Here is a 19208-nt window from a genome sequence, read left to right as displayed (position 1 = left end):
AGAACTCTCCGTGCGAGGGGAAACTTCCTCCGAAGGTAGGAGAGGAAGCCCCCTTCCTCGCACGAGTCCCTCGGCAGAGGTGTCCAGTGGAAGATGGAGGAGGAGCAGGCCTCGATGGCCTAACAGGAGTAAGATTTACCGGTTTACCCACAGGGAAGTGACTACGGCTGATACTCCTTTCTTTCTCTTCAGGGGAGAAGAAGAAGCCGTAGTTCCTTGCAGTAGGTCTGCTGGAGCTGTAGGAAGCTCATGTCATCCGAAGACCTGGCAGACAGAGGAAGCTTGAAGGCTTGCACCACTGCTCTGACCATACCACTGAACCACGGCTGCTGACTGACTGATACACTGTCAGACAGATCCCCTGAAGGGAAAGCGACCGAAGGTTTCCTGTAAGGAGTGTGCTGTTGATAGGTCTGCCTAAGAGGAAGACAGCTTCGAGATCCTGAACCCTTCTGTGGAGACCTCTTTCCCTGTCGGTCACGCTGTAATGCGTTTGCAGGGAGGGGAATGAGGTGATGGTGACCTGTCGATTCACTGGTTCCTAAACCTAGGAGCCTGTACAACCTGCTCATGGCGCAAGGATAAGGCGAGTGCTGGTGGGCCGGAGAGCGCTGGCGCGCAGGATGATAGTGCGCAGTTGAGCGCTGGAGAGCGCCGGCGAGCCAGAGTGTGTTGATGAGCTCGAGAGAGCTTTAGCACAGGAGAGCGCTGATGGGCTGTGAGTGTTGGCGCACAGGAAAGCACTGGTGCTTGGACGTTTAGCAAAGCGCTTTCATACAGGAGAGTGCTGGCGAGCTGGAGACCGAAGCTGCGCATGAGCACGCTGATGTCACGGGGAGCGCTGACGAGCTTGAGATGGAAACCGCAGTTGAGTTGGCAAGTGTAGGTTGGCTGGCGAGCTGTAAAACGCTGCTCTTTGGAACGACGAGGCTGCACTGGAGAGCACCGGTGATTGGGAGACACTGGGGCATTGGAGGACGCTGAGGACAAGCAGGAGGAGGCTGGTGATCAGGCAAATGTCGAAGCGCTGACAGCGAAGACGCTGTGGAAAGCATTGGAGTGCTGTGCTATTGGAGAGGGCTGGTGAGCTGGAGAGCGTTGGCACACAGCTGAACCCTTAGGTAGAACATCCGGAGGATGTACAGCTGACAGGAAAGGTGACGGCAGATGAGCAGGAAGGACAAACAGAAACTGGGATGTGCCCTTTGGAAGGGCGAACATCCACCTTTGGGGATCACGAACCATTCGCATAAGAGTCCAGGGCCAAAGTCCGAGGACTAGCGGCAGCGTCATCAGGAAAAGGACCAGTGACGGACGAAGGTAGAGTGCCAGGAGACGACTGAAGCAGAGGCTGGAGAGCTGAAGAGGAGCCGTTTCACTGATGGTGAAGGGCCACCTTTAAAGTAGAGACGCCCTATAAGGGGCCGTTGGATCAGCAAGCTGATCTTGAGCAGCAGTCCTCCGAAGAGGAGTCTCTACAAGAGAACTCGGGGGGGGGGGGGGGGGGGGGGGGGGACCAACGATGGACTTAGTTTCCCCCTCGAAGGATGAACAGGAACAAGGGAAACGTAGTCAGCAGCAACACACTGGAAAGTCTGGGGGGCAGGGCCGTCGGCAGCAGCCACAGAAGATTCCTCTGACACAACAACGTTGACGAGAGGATCCACCTCTGAAGTCGACGATGGCTGCACACTGGCACTGCGGAGGATAAGTTGAAGCAAGGAGTCCGTAGAGGGCAGAGTAGGAATCCCCAAGGACGACCACACCTGTAACACAGAAGACATAGACAAGGCCTCACCCAGGGGGAGGAGGGACCGACCGCTTCACTAGGGAAAGCAACACCATCTCTCGAGGACTGGGGTTGGCCCAAAATTAAAGGGTCTATGCTACTGCTCGATGGTCTCTCGGAAGAGACAAACGAGCAGGAGCTTTGGAGGAAGGTCAGGAGGCGGAAGAAGAGGCCTTGGAAATATCCTGCTTACATTTCTTCTTCACTCGTCGCCCACCTTTCTCACTGGGAGGCAGACCACTCACGACACTCATTACATTGGTTACCACTATCACACCATTGACCTCTGCAGGCGGGACAAACGGAGTGGCAGGTGTTGTCCACGGCTGACATGAAGGTTCTGCAGGGCCGGACTTCAAGTCCAGGGCAGGTATGCATGGTTGGCAGAAGTCAATACAAACACACACTATTAAAGAGAAAGCACAAACAAAAAGCATTAATGGCAGTCCAAAATAGAACTTGGTGAGGATGAAGAACGGCAATGACCGTTCACCATCCGAGCCTACAGCAAAAAAGCTAAATCACTGGCATGAGTTGGAGCAGGAGCAGTAGCAAGCTACCCCCTTAGCTCCCCCCCCCCACACACACACACACACACACACTAGCAGGAGAGACCAACGATGGACTTAGTTTCCCCCTCGAATTATGAACAGGAACAAGGGAAATGTAGTCAGCAGCAACACACAGGAAAGTCTGGGGGGCAGGGCCGTCGGCAGCAGCCACAGAAGATTCCTCTGACACAACAACGTTGACGAGAGGATCCACCTCTGAAGTCGACGATGGCTGCACACTGGCACTGCGGAGGATAAGTTGAAGCAAGGAGTCCTTAGAGGGCGGAGTAGGAATCCCCAAGGACGACCACACCTGTAACACAGAAGACATAGACAGGGCCTCACCCAGGGGGGAGGAGGGACCGACCGCTTCACTAGGGAAAGCAACACCATCTCTCGAGGACTGGGGTTGGCCCAAAATTAAAGGGTCTATGCTACTGCTCGATGGTCTCTCTGAAGAAACAAACGAGCAGGAGCTTTGGAGGAAGGTCAGGAGGCGGAAGAAGAGGCCTTGGAAATTTCCTGCTTACATTTCTTCTTCACTCGTCGCCCACCTTTCTCACTGGGAGGCAGACCACTCACGACACTCATTACATTGGTTACCACTATCACACCATTGACCTCTGCAGGCGGGACAAACGGAGTGGCGGGTGTTGTCCACGGCTGACATGAAGGTTCTGAAGGGCCGGACTTCAAGTCCAGGGCAGGTATGCATGGTTGGCAGAAGTCAATACAAACACACACTATTAAAGAGAAAGCACAAACAAAAAGCATTAATGGCAGTCCAAAATAGAACTTGGTAAGGATGAAGAACGGCAATGACCGTTCACCATCCGAGCCTACAGCAAAAAAGCTAAATCACTGGCATGAGTGGGAGCAGGAGCAGTAGCAAGCTACCCCCCCCCCCACACACACACTAGCAGGAGAGACCAACGATGGACTTAGTTTCCCCCTTGAAGGATGAACAGGAACAAGGGAAACGTAGTCAGCAGCAACACACTGGAAAGTCTGGGGGGCAGGGCCGTCGGCAGCAGCCACAGAAGATTCCTCTGACACAACAACGTTGACGAGAGGATCCACCTCTGAAGTCGACGATGGCTGCACACTGGCACTGCGGAGGATAAGTTGAAGCAAGGAGTCCGTAGAGGGCGGAGTAGGAATCCCCAAGGACGACCACACTTGTAACACAGAAGACATAGACAGGGCCTCGCCCAGGGGGGAGGGGGACCGACCGCTTCACTAGGGAAAGCAACACCATCTCTCGAGGACTGGGGTTGGCCCAAAATTAAAGGGTCTATGCTACTGCTCGATGGTCTCTCGGAAGAGACAAACGAGCAGGAGCTTTGGAGGAAGGTCAGGAGGCGGAAGAAGAGGCCTTGGAAATATCCTGCTTACATTTCTTCTTCACTCGTCGCCCACCTTTCTCACTGGGAGGCAGACCATTCACGACACTCATTACATTGGTTACCACTATCACAACATTGACCTCTGCAGGCGGGACAAACGGAGTGGCAGGTGTTGTCCACGGCTGACATGAAGGTTCTGAAGGGCCGGACTTCAAGTCCAGGGCAGGTATGCATGGTTGGCAGAAGTCAACACAAACACACACTATTAAAGAGAAAGCACAAACAAAAAGCATTAATGGCAGTCCAAAATAGAACTTGGTGAGGATGAAGAACAGCAACGACCGTTCACCATCCGAGCCTACCGCAAAATAAGCTAAATCACTGGCATGAGTGGGAGCAGGAGCAGTAGCAAGCTACCCCCTTAGCCCCCCCCCCCCCCCCCCACCCCCCACACACACACACACTAGCAGGGGAGACCAACGATAGACTTAGTTTCCCCCTCGAAGGATGAACAGGAACAAGGGAAATGTAGTCAGCAGCAACACACAGGAAAGTCTGGGGGGCAGGGCCGTCGGCAGCAGCCACAGAAGATTCCTCTGACACACCAACGTTAACGAGAGGATCCACCTCTGAAGTCGACGATGGCTGCACACTGGCACTGCGGAGGATAAGTTGAAGCAAGGAGTCCTTAGAGGGCGGAGTAGGAATCCCCAAGGACGACCACACCTGTAACACAGAAGACATAGACAAGGCCTCACCCAGGGGGAGGAGGGACCGACCGCTTCACTAGGGAAAGCAACACCATCTCTCGAGGACTGGGGTTGGCGAGGATGAAGAACGGCAATGACCGTTCATCATCCGAGCCTAAAGCAAAAAAGCTAAATCACTGGCATGAGTGGGAGCAGGAGCAGTAGCAAGCTACCCCCTTAGCCCCACTAACTAGTGGAATGGGTAGATAACCCTCGCTAAATTTTAATGGCTCGTCAATTCAGCTTCGCCGAAAGTAATACCCCTAAATAAATAGCGTAGGTTTGTATTCCAGTTACGGAAGAGACAAGGATATAGACTTGCTTTAATGCCCCCCAAAGTCACGGGGATGGATGGTGTGAGAGCCGAGGTGTTAAAGGAAGGGGGTGTGACTGTGCTTGAATGGTTGGTGAGATTGTTTAATATGCATTTTATGTTATCAATGCTACCAGTAGACTGTGTGTTGGTACCAGTAGACTGGGTGTGCATGTATTTTTACCACTATATAAGGAATAAGGAGATTTGCATGAATGTTGTAATTCAAGGGGTATTAGTTTGTCGAGTGTGGTTGGAAAAGTGTATGGTAGAGTACTGTTTAATAGGATTAAGGATAAAACAGAATGCAATCTTAGAAGTACAGGGTGGATGTATGAATCAGAGTTTTACAGTTAGGCAGATGTGCGAGAAATATTTAGCAAAAGGCAAGGTGTATGTTGCGTTTATGCATCTGGAGAAAGCGTATGATAGGGTTGATAGGGAAGCGATGTGGAATGTGATGAGGTTATATGGAATTGGTGGAAGGTTGTTGCAATCAGTGAAAAGTTTCTATAAAGGTAGTAAAGCTTGTGTTAGGATAGGAAATGAAGTGAGCGAGTGGTTTCCAGTGAGAGTGTGGCGTTGCCATGGTTGTTCAACTTGTTTGTTGATGGAGTGGTGAGAGGTGAATGCTTGAGTGCTTGGTAGAGTATTGAAACTGATAGACAAGAGTGATCAGGAATGGGAGGTAAATCAGTTGTTGTTTGAAGACTCGGAAGAGAAGCTTGGTCGATTAGTGACAGAATTTGGAAGGGTATGTGAGAAGAAAGTTGAGTGTTAATGTGGGTAAGAGTAAGATTATGAGATGCACGCGAAGGGAGGGTGATGCGAGGTTGGATGGAGAGTTACTTGAGGATGTAGATCAGTTCAAGTACTTGGGGTTTGTTGTTGCAGCAAATAAGCAAATGTACGTCAGAGAGTAAATGAAGGATGGAAGCGTTGGAGGCAGTAAAGAGTGTGGTAAAGAATAGAGGGTTAAGCATGAATGTAAAGAGAGTTCTGTATGAGAAAGTGATTGTACCAACTGTGATCTATGGATCGGAGTTGTGGGGAATGAAAGTGACAGAGAGACAGAAATTGGATGTGTTCGAGATGAAGTGTCTGAAGAGTATGGCTGGTGAATCTGGATTAGATAGGGTTAGGAATGAAGTAGTGAGGATGAGAACAGGTGTAAGAAATGATTTAGCAGCTAGAGTGGATATGAATGTGTTGAGGTGGTTTGGCCATGTTGAGAGAATGGAAAGTGGCTGTCTGCTAAAGAAGGTGATGAATGCAAAAGTTGATGGGAGAAGTATGAAGAAGGCCAAGGTTTGGGTGGATGGATAGAGTGAAGAAAGCTCTGCGTGATAGGAGGATACATGTGAGAGAGGCAAGAGAGCGTGCTAGAAATAGGAATGAATGGCAAGCCATTGTGACACAGTTCCGGTAGGTCCTGCTGCTTCTTCCGACAACTTGGTGACCACGGAGGTAGCAGCAGTAGGGGACTTCAGCGTATGAAACTTCATCTGTGGTGGATAACGGGGGAGGATGGGCTGTGGCACCCTAGCAGTACCAGCCAAGCTTGGCTGAATTCCTAGTCAGGCTGGGAAGAGAGGAAAAAGTAAAGGTCCCCTTTTGTTCATTTGTTTGATGTCGGCTACCTCCCAAAATTGGGTAAAGAAACTGAAAATTGTGGTAAAGTGCCTGGGTAAATAAATAGATAGTTAATGAAAACAGCCTATTTCTCACAGAAGTCAGATAGTGAAGAAGTCATTGGGATTGCATGTTGCTCAAGGAAAGATGAAGATCAGCACTCCGAAGAAAGTTAAATAGGTTAAAAAAAAATTTTATCCTTGTACAATACAAAAAATTTTTTAGCATAGCAGATTTGAAAAATAATATAATTAAAACTGGATAGATGTATTCTCCAACTAAATTGAAATTTATTTTAGATGAATCTATCAAAATTATAAAAATTTATTTGGACTGCTGGTAAGATCTCAGCTTGGTAGAATAAGACCCTAATCGGTAAGATTTAATATTAGCAGTCTGTTATTTAAAATACTGTATGTATTACAAGAAAAATGCTTCATTTTTAGATCAAGACATCTGGAAGGATTTTATTGTAACCTAAACTTACTTTTTTTCTCTTTTAATCCATGATAAATTATTTTAAAAAATTCTGAACTCTTTTTATTACAGGTACAGGAGCAGTTGCCTTCTTGTACCAAGCTGATGATAGCGTTACAATCAAATTTGTTGGATGGAAGGGGAAAAAGTCGTTACGAGCTTATGTTGCCAAAAATGATCGCATGCATTACTTGAGGTTACTAGGTGCAGACACTTCTAAGTATGAGAAAAACAAATTTGAACTACAAAGGAATCAGATGGCAAGTAATTCCATAGAAACAGAAAAGGAAGAGGAAATGATTATTACTCAAGAATCTGAAGAGGCAGAAACAGAGGTAGATAACTCTAATGGAGATATTGCCAATTCCAGTTGTATAGCTGCAGAGAAAGAAGATTCATCCAGTTGTATAGCTGCAGAGAAAGAAGATTCATCCAGTTGTATAGCTGCAGAGAAAGAAGAATCATCAAATTAGTTGTTAAGTGACAAGGTTTTAGCAAATGAAGTAATTTGTTACTTTTTACAATTTTACTTATTAAATAGAAAAATATACTATTGTATTTTTAAAAATAAAATACCTTCTCCAACAATTCTACCGTGTCACATTTATTTTTTTTTTTCAAAAGAACCATTACAGTATACAAGTTGTTCACACTACCAGTGTTTAAAAGAAATGACCAGGTGTTGTTCAAGCTGTAGGATAATATGATATTTTAATTATAAAATAAATTTTTGAATATACTTACCCGGTGAATATATAATAGCTGCAACTCTGTTGCTCGACAGACAAAAAACAGTAAAAACTCGCCAGCGATCGCTATACAGGTTGCGGGTGTGCCCACCAGCGCCAACTGTCGGCCAGATACCACTCTCTCGATGTAAACAAAGACTCAATTTCTTCTCATCCCACTGCGTCTCTATTGGGGAGGATGGGAGGGTCGTTTAATTTATATATTCACCGGGTAAGTATATTCAAAAATTTATTTTATAATTAAAATATCATTTTTAAATATTTAACTTAGCCGGTGAATATATAATAACTGATTCACACCCAGGGTGGTGGGTAGAGACCAGTTAAATATGTTTACATCGTATAAGCTAAGAGTTTTTTTATTTCATTTTGACAATTATCAATATAACAAAATCAAAATAAATAGGTACCTGGTAAGGAAGTCGACTTAGACGATTACTCTGCCTTGTAAGTACGTCTTCCTTACGGAGCCCCGCGATCCTCTTAGGATGCTGACAGACCCCCAGGAGCTGAAGTATCAAGGGCTGCAACCCATACAACAGGACCTCATCAAACCCCTAATCTGGGCGCTCTCAAGAAATGACTTTGACCACCCGCCAAATCAACCAGGATGCGAAAGGCTTCTTAGCCTTCCGGACAACCCATAAAAACATTAAAACATTTCAAGAGACAGATTAAAAGGATATGGAATTAGGGAATTGTAGTGGTTGAGCCCTCACCCACTACTGCACTCGCTGCTACGAATGGTCCCAGTGTGTAGCAGTTCTCGTAAAGAGACTGGACATCTTTTAAGTAACATGACGCGAACACTGACTTGCTTCTCCAATAGGTTGCGTCCATGATACTTTGCAGAGATCTATTTTGCTTAAAGGCCACGGAAGTTGCTACAGCTCTAACCTCGTGCGTCTTAACCTTAAGCAAAGATCGGTCTTCCTTACTCAAGTGTGAATGAGCTTCTCGTATTAACAATCTGATAAAACATGACAAAGCATTCTTTGACATAGGCAAGGATGGTTTCTTAACCGAACACCATAACGCTTCAGATTGGCCTCGTAAAGGTTTAGTACGAGCTAAGTAGAACTTAAGAGCTCTAACAGGGCATAAGACTCTTTCTAGTTCATTGCCTACGATCTCCGATAAGCTGGGAATATCGAAAGATTTGGGCCAAGGACGAGAAGGTAGCTCATTTTTGGCTAGAAAACCAAGTTGCAGAGAACAAGTGGCTTTTTCTGACGAAAATCCGATGTTCTTGCTGAAGGCATGAATCTCACTGACTCTTTTAGCTGAGGCTAAGCATACCAGGAAAAGAGTCTTAAGAGTGAGATCTTTCAGGGAGGCTGACTGTAAAGGCTCAAACCTGTCTGACATGAGGAATCTTAGGACCACGTCTAAATTCCACCCAGGAGTAGCCAAACGACGCTCCTTAGTGGTCTCGAAAGACTTAAGGAGGTCTTGCAGATCTTTATTGTTGGAAAGATCTAAGCCTCTGTGACGGAAGACCGATGCCAACATGCTTCTGTAGCCCTTGATAGTGGGAGCTGAAAGGGATCGTCCTTTTCTCAGGTATAAGAGAAAATCAGCTATTTGGGCTACAGAGGTACTGGTCGAGGATACAGAAACTGACTTGCACCAGTCTCGGAAGACTTCCCACTTCGATTGGTAGACTCTAATGGTAGAAGCTCTCCTTGCTCTAGCAATCGCACTGGCTGCCTCCTTCGAAAAGCCTCTAGCTCTCGAGAGTCCTTCGATAGTCTGAAGGCAGTCAGACGAAGAGCGTGGAGGCTTTGGTGTACCTTCTTTATGTGTGGCTGACGTAGAAGGTCTACTCTTAGAGGAAGACTTCTGGGAACGTCTACTAACCATCGAAGTACCTCGGTGAACCATTCTCTCGCGGGCCAGAGGGGAGCAACTAACGTCAACCCTGTCCCTTCGTGAGAGGCGAACTTCTGCAGTACCTTGTTGACAATCTTGAATGGTGGGAATGCGTAAAGATCCAGATGTGACCAATCTAGGAGGAAGGCATCTATATGTATTGCTGCTGGGTCCGGGACTGGAGAGCAATAGATTGGAAGCCTCTTGGTCAGTGAGGTTGCAAAGAGATCTATGGTGGGTTGACCCCAAGTCGCCCAAAGTCTCTTGCACACATCCTTGTGGAGGGTCCATTCGATTGGAATTACTTGACCTTTCCGACTGAGACAATCTGCTAGGACGTTCAAGTCGCCCTGGATGAACCTCGTTACTAGGGAGATGCCTCGATCTTTTGACCAGATGAGCAGGTCCCTTGCGACCTCGTACAAAGTCAGTGAGTGGGTACCTCCCTGTTTGTAAATGTATGCCAAGGCCGTGGTGTTGTCCGAGTTTACCTCCACCACCTTGCCTCGAAGGAGATTCTCGAAGCTTATCAAGGCCAGATGAACCGCCAAAAGCTCCTTGCTGTTGATATGCATGCTCCTCTGACTTGAGTTCCACAGACCTGAGCATTCCCGACCGTCCAGCGTCGCGCCCCAGCCCAAGTCCGATGCGTCCGAGAAGAGAACGTGGTTGGGTATCTGAACTGCCAGGGGAAGACCCTCTCGTAGGCTGATATTGTCCTTCCACCAAGTCAGACAAGACTTTATCTTTTCGGAAATCGGGATCGAGACCGCCTCTAGCGTCTTGTCCTTTTTCCAGTGAAAAGCCAGATGGAATTGAAGAGGACGGAGGTGTAGCCTTCCTAGCGAGACAAATTGCTCCAGGGATGACAGCGTCCCTACCAGACTCATCCACAGCCTGACTGAGCAGCGTTCTTTCTTCAGCATCTTCTGGATGGAGAGCAGGGCTTGATCTATTCTGGGGGCCGATGGAAAAGCCCGAAAAACTTGACTGTGAATCTCCATCCCTAAATACAGAATAGTTTGGGAAGGGACCAGCTGTGACTTTTCCAAATTGACTAGGAGTCCCAATTCCTTGGCCAGATCTAGAGTCCAATTGAGATGCTTCAGAAAGCGATGACTGGAAGAGGCTCTGAGAAGCCAGTCGTCCAAGTACAGGGAGGCTCTGATCTCCGAAAGCTCGAAACTGGTACCCCACATTCCTGTAAACAAACCTCAGAAACGGTTGGGAATCCGGGTGTATAGGAATGTGGAAGTATGCCTCCTGAAGGTCGAGAGAGACCATCCAGTCGCCTTCCATAAATGCTGTCAAGACAGCCTGGTAGACTTCATCGTGAAGTTTGTCTTGACAATGAACACATTGAGCGCACTTGCCTCTTACGTACTCCTGCAGTGAACATGGCTGCCAAATCATGGAGCCATCCCTGAGGGACTTGTCCCTGCAGAGAACGTGGCTGTCAGATCATTGGAGCCATCCCTGAAAGCCTTGTTTATGCATGACATAATTGTACAGCAAAACTTCAAAGGCTCGAAAACAGCAGTGAAGTTGACCTGTAAAATCTTGGAGCGTCTCCTGGCCAGGCGCCAGGGAGAGTCTACGAGATTTGAGAAGTCTATCTGGGCAGAGGCAGGAACTCCCAAGCCGAGAACTTCTCTCGTGTCATATCAGACTCTCGCTCTATAAGCCAGTTTAAAAGAAGGGAAAGCAAAGGCTGTATCCCCCAAACTCCTCCTGGTGATAAACCAGTCGCCTAGCAAACGTAAAGCTCTCTAGGAGAGCGAGAGAGCACTAGCTTATAAAACAACGGCTTCGAAGTAGCTAGGCCTAGTGTAAGCTCTGACGTTTAGGCGAACGAGGAGCAGCAGTTACAAAAAGATCCGGACAAAGATCCTTAAAAATCAGCATGATTTATTTAAAGTCCATAGAGGGCTAAGCAGCTTTAGGCTCCTCTCCGTCTGACAGAGTCCTCAAGGGAATATCAGTAGGAGGGGGAACAGCAACTTCCTCATCTAAAGGAACCTTGTCCGATAATAGCTGAGTCTCAAGCAAGGGAGAGACCTACCGTGGTGGCAATGCTTTACAAGCAGAGTCCACACGCACTGGTGCATTAGTAGCGGACCAGGACGCAACGTCATGTAACTGCTTGACAGTCTGTGAACTGTCAACAACAACAGGTGCGAGAGACCAGGACGCAACGTCATGTAACTGCTTGACAGTCTGTGAACTGTCAACAACAACAGGTGCGTGAGGACGCACAGCGTCCACTCGAGACTGCTTTGACCGCCTAGACTGAGCAGTCAAAACAACTCTAGAATGCGGAGGTTGACGCACAGCGTCAAAACAAGTTAACTCCGATTGTTAGCTAACGTCCTGAACGTCAACAGGAGCATCAGCAAGTGGCCTAACGTCCAAATGTGGCTGAAAATCCACACGAGACCGCATCGAGTGTGGTTCTAAACAACCTGACTGACGTGACTTAGCTACGCCAACGTCAACAGGACGCACAAAGGAACGTTAGGTTGGCTGAAAGCCAGGATCTCGATGAGATAAACGGCTAGGCTCAACGGACTAATCGGCAGAATAGTCTTCCATAAGGGAGGCAAGCTTATTCTGCATGTCTTGCCGTACAACCCATTTAGGATCAACGGAAATGGTTGCGGTAAGAGACGAGGGTAACGTCTGTGACCGCAACACTTTGCCAACAAAGGGACTCTCGGAGTCTGTGTTACGCTTTTGTTAGGCGGCGAGCAGTTATCCGATGACTGCATAGGGTCAGAGCTGTCCTAATGGCTGCAACCAGGACGCTGGACCTGTCCTGAAAGGACTGACTTTCGCTTAAGGGCCTCGAAACCTTGTTTCAGGTTTCTTATGCGAAAAGCCTTCGGATGACGAGGAGAAAATTGTCTCTCTCGCCTTATGGTAGGGGAGATCTTGGTAAGATACACCCGATACCATAGAGGGAAACGTCTGTTCGCTGATCAAGGCCTCTCGAACCCATAAGTCGTACGACATTACTTCTCCCCTGGGCTTGGGAGCTTGCAAGAGGTCCCGGACTAGGTGAACGACAGGCACGAACAGACGAACCCTCGGACGCAACACTGTAACACTTTGCGCAATATCACTTTATCACTACGATTTTCTGTTTTGCACTTATTTCACTGAAATCGAAACTTTTACTGATTTCTACCTGAAGCACGCAATTCTACCCTCATCAAAAGGTAGTAAATGCGAAATCAGTCGTATAATGCAAGCACATTAATACCAGCAAAAAAAACAGTAAACATCTTTTAAGATAAAAAATTCAGTGGTTGGGGAAGAGAATAAACACTACAGTAGTTCATTCAAAACTACGTTTTCAATCTCTCACCGTACATTGCCTGGGGACGAGAATAAAACTAAAAACGTTTTATCCTTTCTCCCCGTACAGAGACTAGGGACGAGAGTAACTCGAGAACGTTACCCGCTTGAACGGAACGTTTTCTCTCCTCTCTCTCCCTCTGTCTCTATCTCTCTCTCTCTCTCTCTCTTGATTTCGCACCTAAGAGAAGAGCCCAATTACGTTTCGTCAAAAAAACATGTTATTTGACCAAAGGAAAAAACTGAAAGGTTTTTCAATTAAAAAGTTCCTTTAAAATAGAATTTAAAACATTTAAGATTTGAAAGAAGAATGAACAAAACGTCAGAATCGATTTACTCTTTCTGCAAAGTGAAACCGTGATACTCTCTCTCTCTATCGTAACGATAGAGCGCAAACTGCGTAGCATAAATAAACTAAACGTTAGTTCATCTTTGAAAACAGTACGAAGACTATTCAAAGAAAATCTTTCATAAAATATTTATTAAAAATATTCATTTAAAAAGTTTTAAATCATTAGCTCTTTAAAAGCTATTTACGATTGAAAGGGCTCAACGTTGTTTAACTTCGGTTTCCAAGTTAGGACCGCCTACTTTCAGGAAAGGTCGCATATAAACAAAACATTAAAACTCATTTTTTATGTTTATTATAAATGGAAAGTTAATCGAAGAGGCCTAATAAAGGCGGTGAGATATAAAATATATAGAGGAAAATCTATAATTAATTTATAACGTGATAAGATAATTACTAAAAGCCTAAACACACTTCCGTCTAAGGGAAGGGTCGGCCATTTAAAAGTCAAAGAAAGTCCATACTCTCTGTCACCAAAAAATAAATCTATCCAAAACGAGTTCAAGATTTAAGATGAAGATAAAACACCTGCACTGCGAAAGCTCAAACCAAAATGAAGTACTTCACCAAATATGTTGAGAAAACTCCAGGTTCTACAGCGAGTAAAAGTACGTCTTGTCGACAGAGAAGAAATTGAGTCTTTGTTTACATCGAGAGAGTGGTATCTGGCCGACAGTTGGCGCTGGTGGGCACCCCCGCAACCTGTATAGCGATCGCTGGCGAGTTTTTACTGTTTTTTGTCTGTCGAGCAACAGAGTTGCAGCTATTATATATTCACCGGCTAAGTTAAATATTTAAAAGCACGTTTTATTACGAAATCATCATCATTATTGCTTTTTACATGAGGTCTTTGGTTCACAAGGGTTGGCTTGTAATTTGATTTCTGTTAGGTGACATTTTTATTAGAATTATCTTTTGGTCTGTGACCGCATACACACCCATAAAGGAGCGTCAACAAAGTGGCTGAGATAAAACCCAACAAGGTTATTGAATTGTGTCGCTACCTAGAAATCCCAAACAGACAAATATAATACTCAATTGGGAGCATGGATCTCCAAAAACACCTGACATCTTCACAAACACAAAATAACACAGAGCTACGAAAAAAAAGTCCGAACGTTCACGGGTGCTAACAAGGAATGATGGGAGAATAGGTGGTGGTGGGGGGGGGGGGGGGGGGGCTGTAGTTGTAGTGAACGACACCTCGTGGTAACGGGGGATTTTTAGGAGGGAGAAGTATAATTGGAAAGGGATCTCTGGTAGTGGTATCACTCGCCCCAGTTTTAACACCGACACCCTTTAGAGGTGAGCGAGATGGATATATTCCTAACATTCCATGCAACTTTTTTCTCTGGTATATTTAGCAGTATTTATACCTTTGAAATGGTGCTTTAAGGAGCATTTCACTGGGCGACACAGGTTCCTCGCCCAGAAATAGATTTTTCCTTCGTCAAAATCCCTTTAGTATTTCTTTTTGAATAAACATATGAATATTTATCCTGCAACAAGTGTAACAATAGAGGAAAAAAAAAAAAAAAACTACTGTTCATGTATAACACCACTTACCATTTATGAAGTTTTATGCAGTGAAATCTTTAGGCGTGATACAATCCTTAAGGTGAAGTAGTAGCAGCATTCATTGAACATGAAGTGTAAAGTACATGTACTGTGCAGTAAAAACCCTTAAGTAACATATAAATTAACACCTGTAAAAGGAAATTGTTACAGTCAGCCCTCGATATTCACAGGTTCTACTTTCAAGGATTTGGTCATTTGCGATATAGAGAACCGTATAACCTTTTAGATAAAAGTTCACCCATTCACAGTTACACGATAGGTACTCTCGCAGCCTGATGATTTCAAACCGACTGAGGTCCTTTGCACCCCACCCCACCTGCTTTGCTTGGCTGTTAAAAGGATAACCCTGCTATTCTATTTATGGACAATCATGAAACCCACTTATCCCTTGTAAGCAATTATTGCTGCACGGGACCATTGAGAGTCTATGGCCTTCTGAAAACTCATTATATGAAGGCTGTTAATGAGTGGAGCCTAAGTAATCCAGGCAAAAGAATATCAATCTGTGACTTTCCAGTGTTTTACTAAGGCTTATCACAGAGCTCTTTTATCAGAAAACATTTCGGCAGGATTCAAGTAAACTTGTCTTTGGCCTATCAACAGTGAAATATTTTCTGATGATTTCCTTGCAGCATCAGTGTTTACAAACGATGCAAACACACCTAGTCACAGTTGGGATGTAAATATTGGTGAAAGAGTCAGTTCCATCAGATGTGCTTGTAATGAACCATGATGAATCGTACCAGCATCCGACTAGCTTTGAAGAGTTAGTCATTTTAAGACCTATTCCTAAATGAAAATAGACAAATCTGTCAACAAGAAAAGGTTGTAAGAGAAAATCTGTTGGCAGAAAGTTGATAACAAGCACCCCAGAAAAGAGAGATGCAATGAGAAGGCAAGAGGAAAAATCGTTTAAGCTAAAAAAGCTACCCATTGCAGAAGAAAGTTTAGATGAGGCAGGTGATCAAGATATCTCTCTTCATGGAGAATCAAGTAAATATGAAGATTTGACAGAAGAGTCAAGAAAGGAACCAGACAATTTTGTGCTGGTCAAAGTCAAACCAGTTAACTCATGGAATAAATGGCTATTTTATGTTGGTCAAATTGGTGACATATTTACTTACACACAATGGTGAAATTTATTATGGTGTAGATTTTTACTATCAATCAAAGAAATGTCCTGGCAAATTCACCAAGCCACCTGCATCACAAAGTAATTTCTTTTGAAGGCCATGGACGTAGCTATGCCCGACAATGTGGGATCTAGGATGATGTGATGGAGGAGGATCTGGTTTCAGTCCATGATCTGGGACCCTGTTAATCCATGCAGAAATGGTGTTTTTGGTGATCCTCCTCTTGTTTCTCCCAGTGCTGCAAAAAAGTGAGGCATCTCGGAGGTGGGCTCCTGCTGTTCTCTTAAGGTAGAGCCTCAAACTTCTTACAAGGCAGAGTAACAGATGATCTGGGTCATCTGTTACGTAACAGAGCGGAGACTCGCTATCCGGAAGGAGTCGTATCTAGGATCTGACACCCCTGGATTCTGAGTCTTGGCAACAAACTCAGGGACAAAGCTGAATGTAACCTCTCCCCATCCTCTTAAATTGGTGATGTTGTAAAAGAGACCATGCAGTTCGCTGACTCGTTTAGCCGAAGCCAAGGTGATCAGGAACATCGTCTTCCAAGTTAGGTGGAGATCTGTTGCCTGGCGTGATGGTTTGTAGGGAGGCCTCTCTAGAGACCAGAAAACTCAAACCACGTTCCACGGGGGAGGTCTTACTTCTGACTGAGGACAGGTAAGTTTGTAACTCCATATGAGTAAGAAAATTTCTAGCAATGAGATGTCCATTCCATTCAGTTTGAAGGCGAGGCTCAAGGCTGAGTGACAGCCTTTCATAGCCAAAACTGCAAGGTGCATTTGCTCACACAAATACAGGAAGGACTCTGCTATTGCTGGAATAGAGGCATCGAGTGAAGAGATACCCCTTCCACAACACCAACCACAAAAGACGTTCCATTTTGCCTGGTTGACTGCTGCTGATGACTTCCACAGGTCTCCAGACAACTTCGTCACAACTTGTTGGGAAAATCCTCTCCAAGTGAGGTGATGCTGGATAGTCTCCAGGCGTGAAGTCGTAGCGAAGCTACAGCTTTGTGATAGATGTTGACGTGTGGTTGCCTGAGTAGATCGTGTCTTGGAGGGAGTTCTCTTGGCGGCTTCATCAGGAGCTGCAGAAGGTCCAGAAACCATTCCGCATGATGCCATAGCGGAGCTATGAGGGTCATTGAGAGGTTCACCAATGTTCTGGCCTTGTTGAGTACCCTTCTCATCAGACAATGGGGGAAAGGCGTAAACGTCGATGTTCTCCCACCAATGTTGGAATGCCTCTTGACAGTGTCTTGGGGTTCGGGGAGCAGTACAGCGAGAGCCTGAAGTTCAGGGCCGTTGCGAATAGATCCACAGTTGGAGAACCCCACAAAGTCAGGACTTTCTTGGCTACTAGATGATCCAAAGACCATTTGTTACTCATTATCTGAAATGCTCTGCTCAGATTGTCGGTGAGCACATTCCTTTTGCCTGGAATGAAGCAGGCTGATAGTGGTATAAAGTGGACAACGGCCCATCTCAGTACCCCTATTGCTTGATGGGATGGGGGCTGCGAAAAAGTACCTCCGTGTTTTTGCTGATGTAAGCCACTACTGTGGTGTTGTCGCTCATCACCGCCGGGTGGCCAGCCAGGAACTGTTGGAACAGTTGAAGGGCAAGAAAAACGGCCTTCATCTCTTAAGAAATTTATGTGGAGGTACTTTTCAGACTCTGACCAAAGGCCTGAGGTCATGTGGTGCAGCATGTGGGGTCCCCACCCTTCTTTTAATGCGTCTGAAAACAGCATAAAGTCCGAGGAGAGGACAAAAAGATCTACGCCCCTCTTCAGGTTCTCGTCTGCCACCCACCACTGGAGGTCCGTCCGTCCCGCTGGTCCCCTGGGGATCAGAATGTCCAGGGAATCGAAAGCCTGATTCCAATTGGACTTCAGTCGCAACTGGAGAGATCGAATACCGAGGCAGCTGTAAGAAACTAGATGGGCCAAGAATGATAGATGTCCGAGACATAGCCACTTCTGGGCTGGAAGTTCTTCTCGTCTGAGAAAAGGTCTTGCCACCTTTCTCAGCTTCATTATCCTGTCGTTTGATGGGAAGGGTTTGTGAAGATTGGTGTCTAAAATCATTCCCAGGTATACCAGTCTTTGAGTGGGAAGCAGAGTAAAATTCTCGAAGTTTACCATGAGCCCCAGACCTTGGCATAGCCTCAGAAGTTTGTCTTGGTGCTGAAGAAGGGTTGTCCCCGAGTCTGCAAGTATCAGCCAGCCATCCAGATAATGGAGGAGATGGATGCCCTTCTCCAATATGGTGCAGACTTCTGCCCGAAAGGCTTGCCACTTTGATAATCCCATCGCAAAGGAGTCTATCGTCACTGAATCCTTAATCAGGGGAGGGAGAGATGACATGAACGGGACGCGATACCTTAACGTACAACGGAGACTGTCCAAGGATCGACCCCAAGTTGCTTCCACCTGTCCCAGCAACTTTGCAGGCATCCACCTACTGGTAGACGAGCAGGGGGATTACCTATCCTAGGGTTTGCGGCCGCAGCCGCTCCTCTAGAATGTTTTTCGCCCTGGAGGACTTTCAGCCTCTCTTGTCCTTGGATGGAAAGGGCTTCTTAGACAAATCTTTCTTTGCTGCTGATTTGCCTGTCAAGGCTTTGGGATGGTTGGGCTGTGGAGGAGCTGATGGTCTGTAAGGCCAGGATGTTAGGGCCCCGTGGAGGAGGAGAGTCCTAGTGGAACTTCCTCCACCTCTCTGCAGCCTGCTCAATGTCCCAAGGCTCGAACAACGAAGAAAGCTCGAGAAAGGAGTTTTTGAGCCTTGTGATCTCAGCATTAGGGACTTGGTGATGATACCTCTCGGATACCAAGTCTCTGCACTTAAGGTAAGGATGGTGTTGGCCCACAAGTTTGATTACTTGGTGATCCAAAAACTCGATTGTCCGGGTACCCGAGAGGAGGAAAGTTTCCATTACCTTTCTGCTACTTTCCTTGAAGAAGTCCTCAGTCCGTACCAGGATTCCCAAGATCAAGCCACAAAGTAGCCTGCATGGCGTAATTTGCGACCTTTTCTTGGTTGAGGATCTCTGCTGCAGAGAACGCGACTTGACAGCTGGAGAGTCCTTTTCTTGGTTGAGGATCTCTGCTGCAGAGAACGCGACTTGACAGCTGGAGAGTCCTTTTCTTGGTTGAGGATCTCTGCTGCAGAGAACGCGACTTGACGGCTGGAGGGTCTATCCAGGGAGAACCCCCTTTGTCAGTTCTTCCAGAGAATAGTGAATTGAAAGAGCTGGTTGAGGCTCGTCCAAGACCTTTTAATACCTCCTTTGCTGAACGCGAG

General features: G+C 46.3%; 1 protein-coding gene, 1 long non-coding RNA gene and 1 pseudogene across 3 annotated transcripts in view; 2 read left to right on the top strand and 1 right to left on the bottom strand.

The window, feature by feature from the left end:
- Window positions 1-7407, top strand: part of Nsun2 (tRNA (cytosine(34)-C(5))-methyltransferase Nsun2) — an 84151-nt gene extending 76744 nt beyond the window's left edge. For both annotated transcript variants that reach the window (XM_068375551.1, XM_068375550.1), the window contains exon 13: window positions 6930-7407. In XM_068375551.1, the coding sequence (XP_068231652.1) occupies window positions 6930-7330 (401 nt within the window). In that variant the 3' untranslated portion in view covers window positions 7331-7407. The remainder of the gene's footprint in view (window positions 1-6929) is intronic.
- LOC137642726 (uncharacterized) overlaps window positions 7182-19208 on the bottom strand; it is a 31751-nt gene continuing 19724 nt past the window's right edge. The window contains exon 3 of the long non-coding RNA XR_011044846.1: window positions 7182-7301. This is a non-coding gene — a long non-coding RNA (uncharacterized lncRNA). The remainder of the gene's footprint in view (window positions 7302-19208) is intronic.
- LOC137642327 (uncharacterized) lies at window positions 15485-15989 on the top strand (annotated as a pseudogene).

The sequence above is a fragment of the Palaemon carinicauda genome, chromosome 6 (assembly GCF_036898095.1).
Source record: "Palaemon carinicauda isolate YSFRI2023 chromosome 6, ASM3689809v2, whole genome shotgun sequence".
NCBI classification, from domain to species: Eukaryota; Metazoa; Arthropoda; class Malacostraca; order Decapoda; family Palaemonidae; genus Palaemon; species Palaemon carinicauda.
The sequence above is the reverse complement of the archived record's forward strand: the minus strand, read 5'-3'. Positions and strand labels throughout refer to the sequence as shown.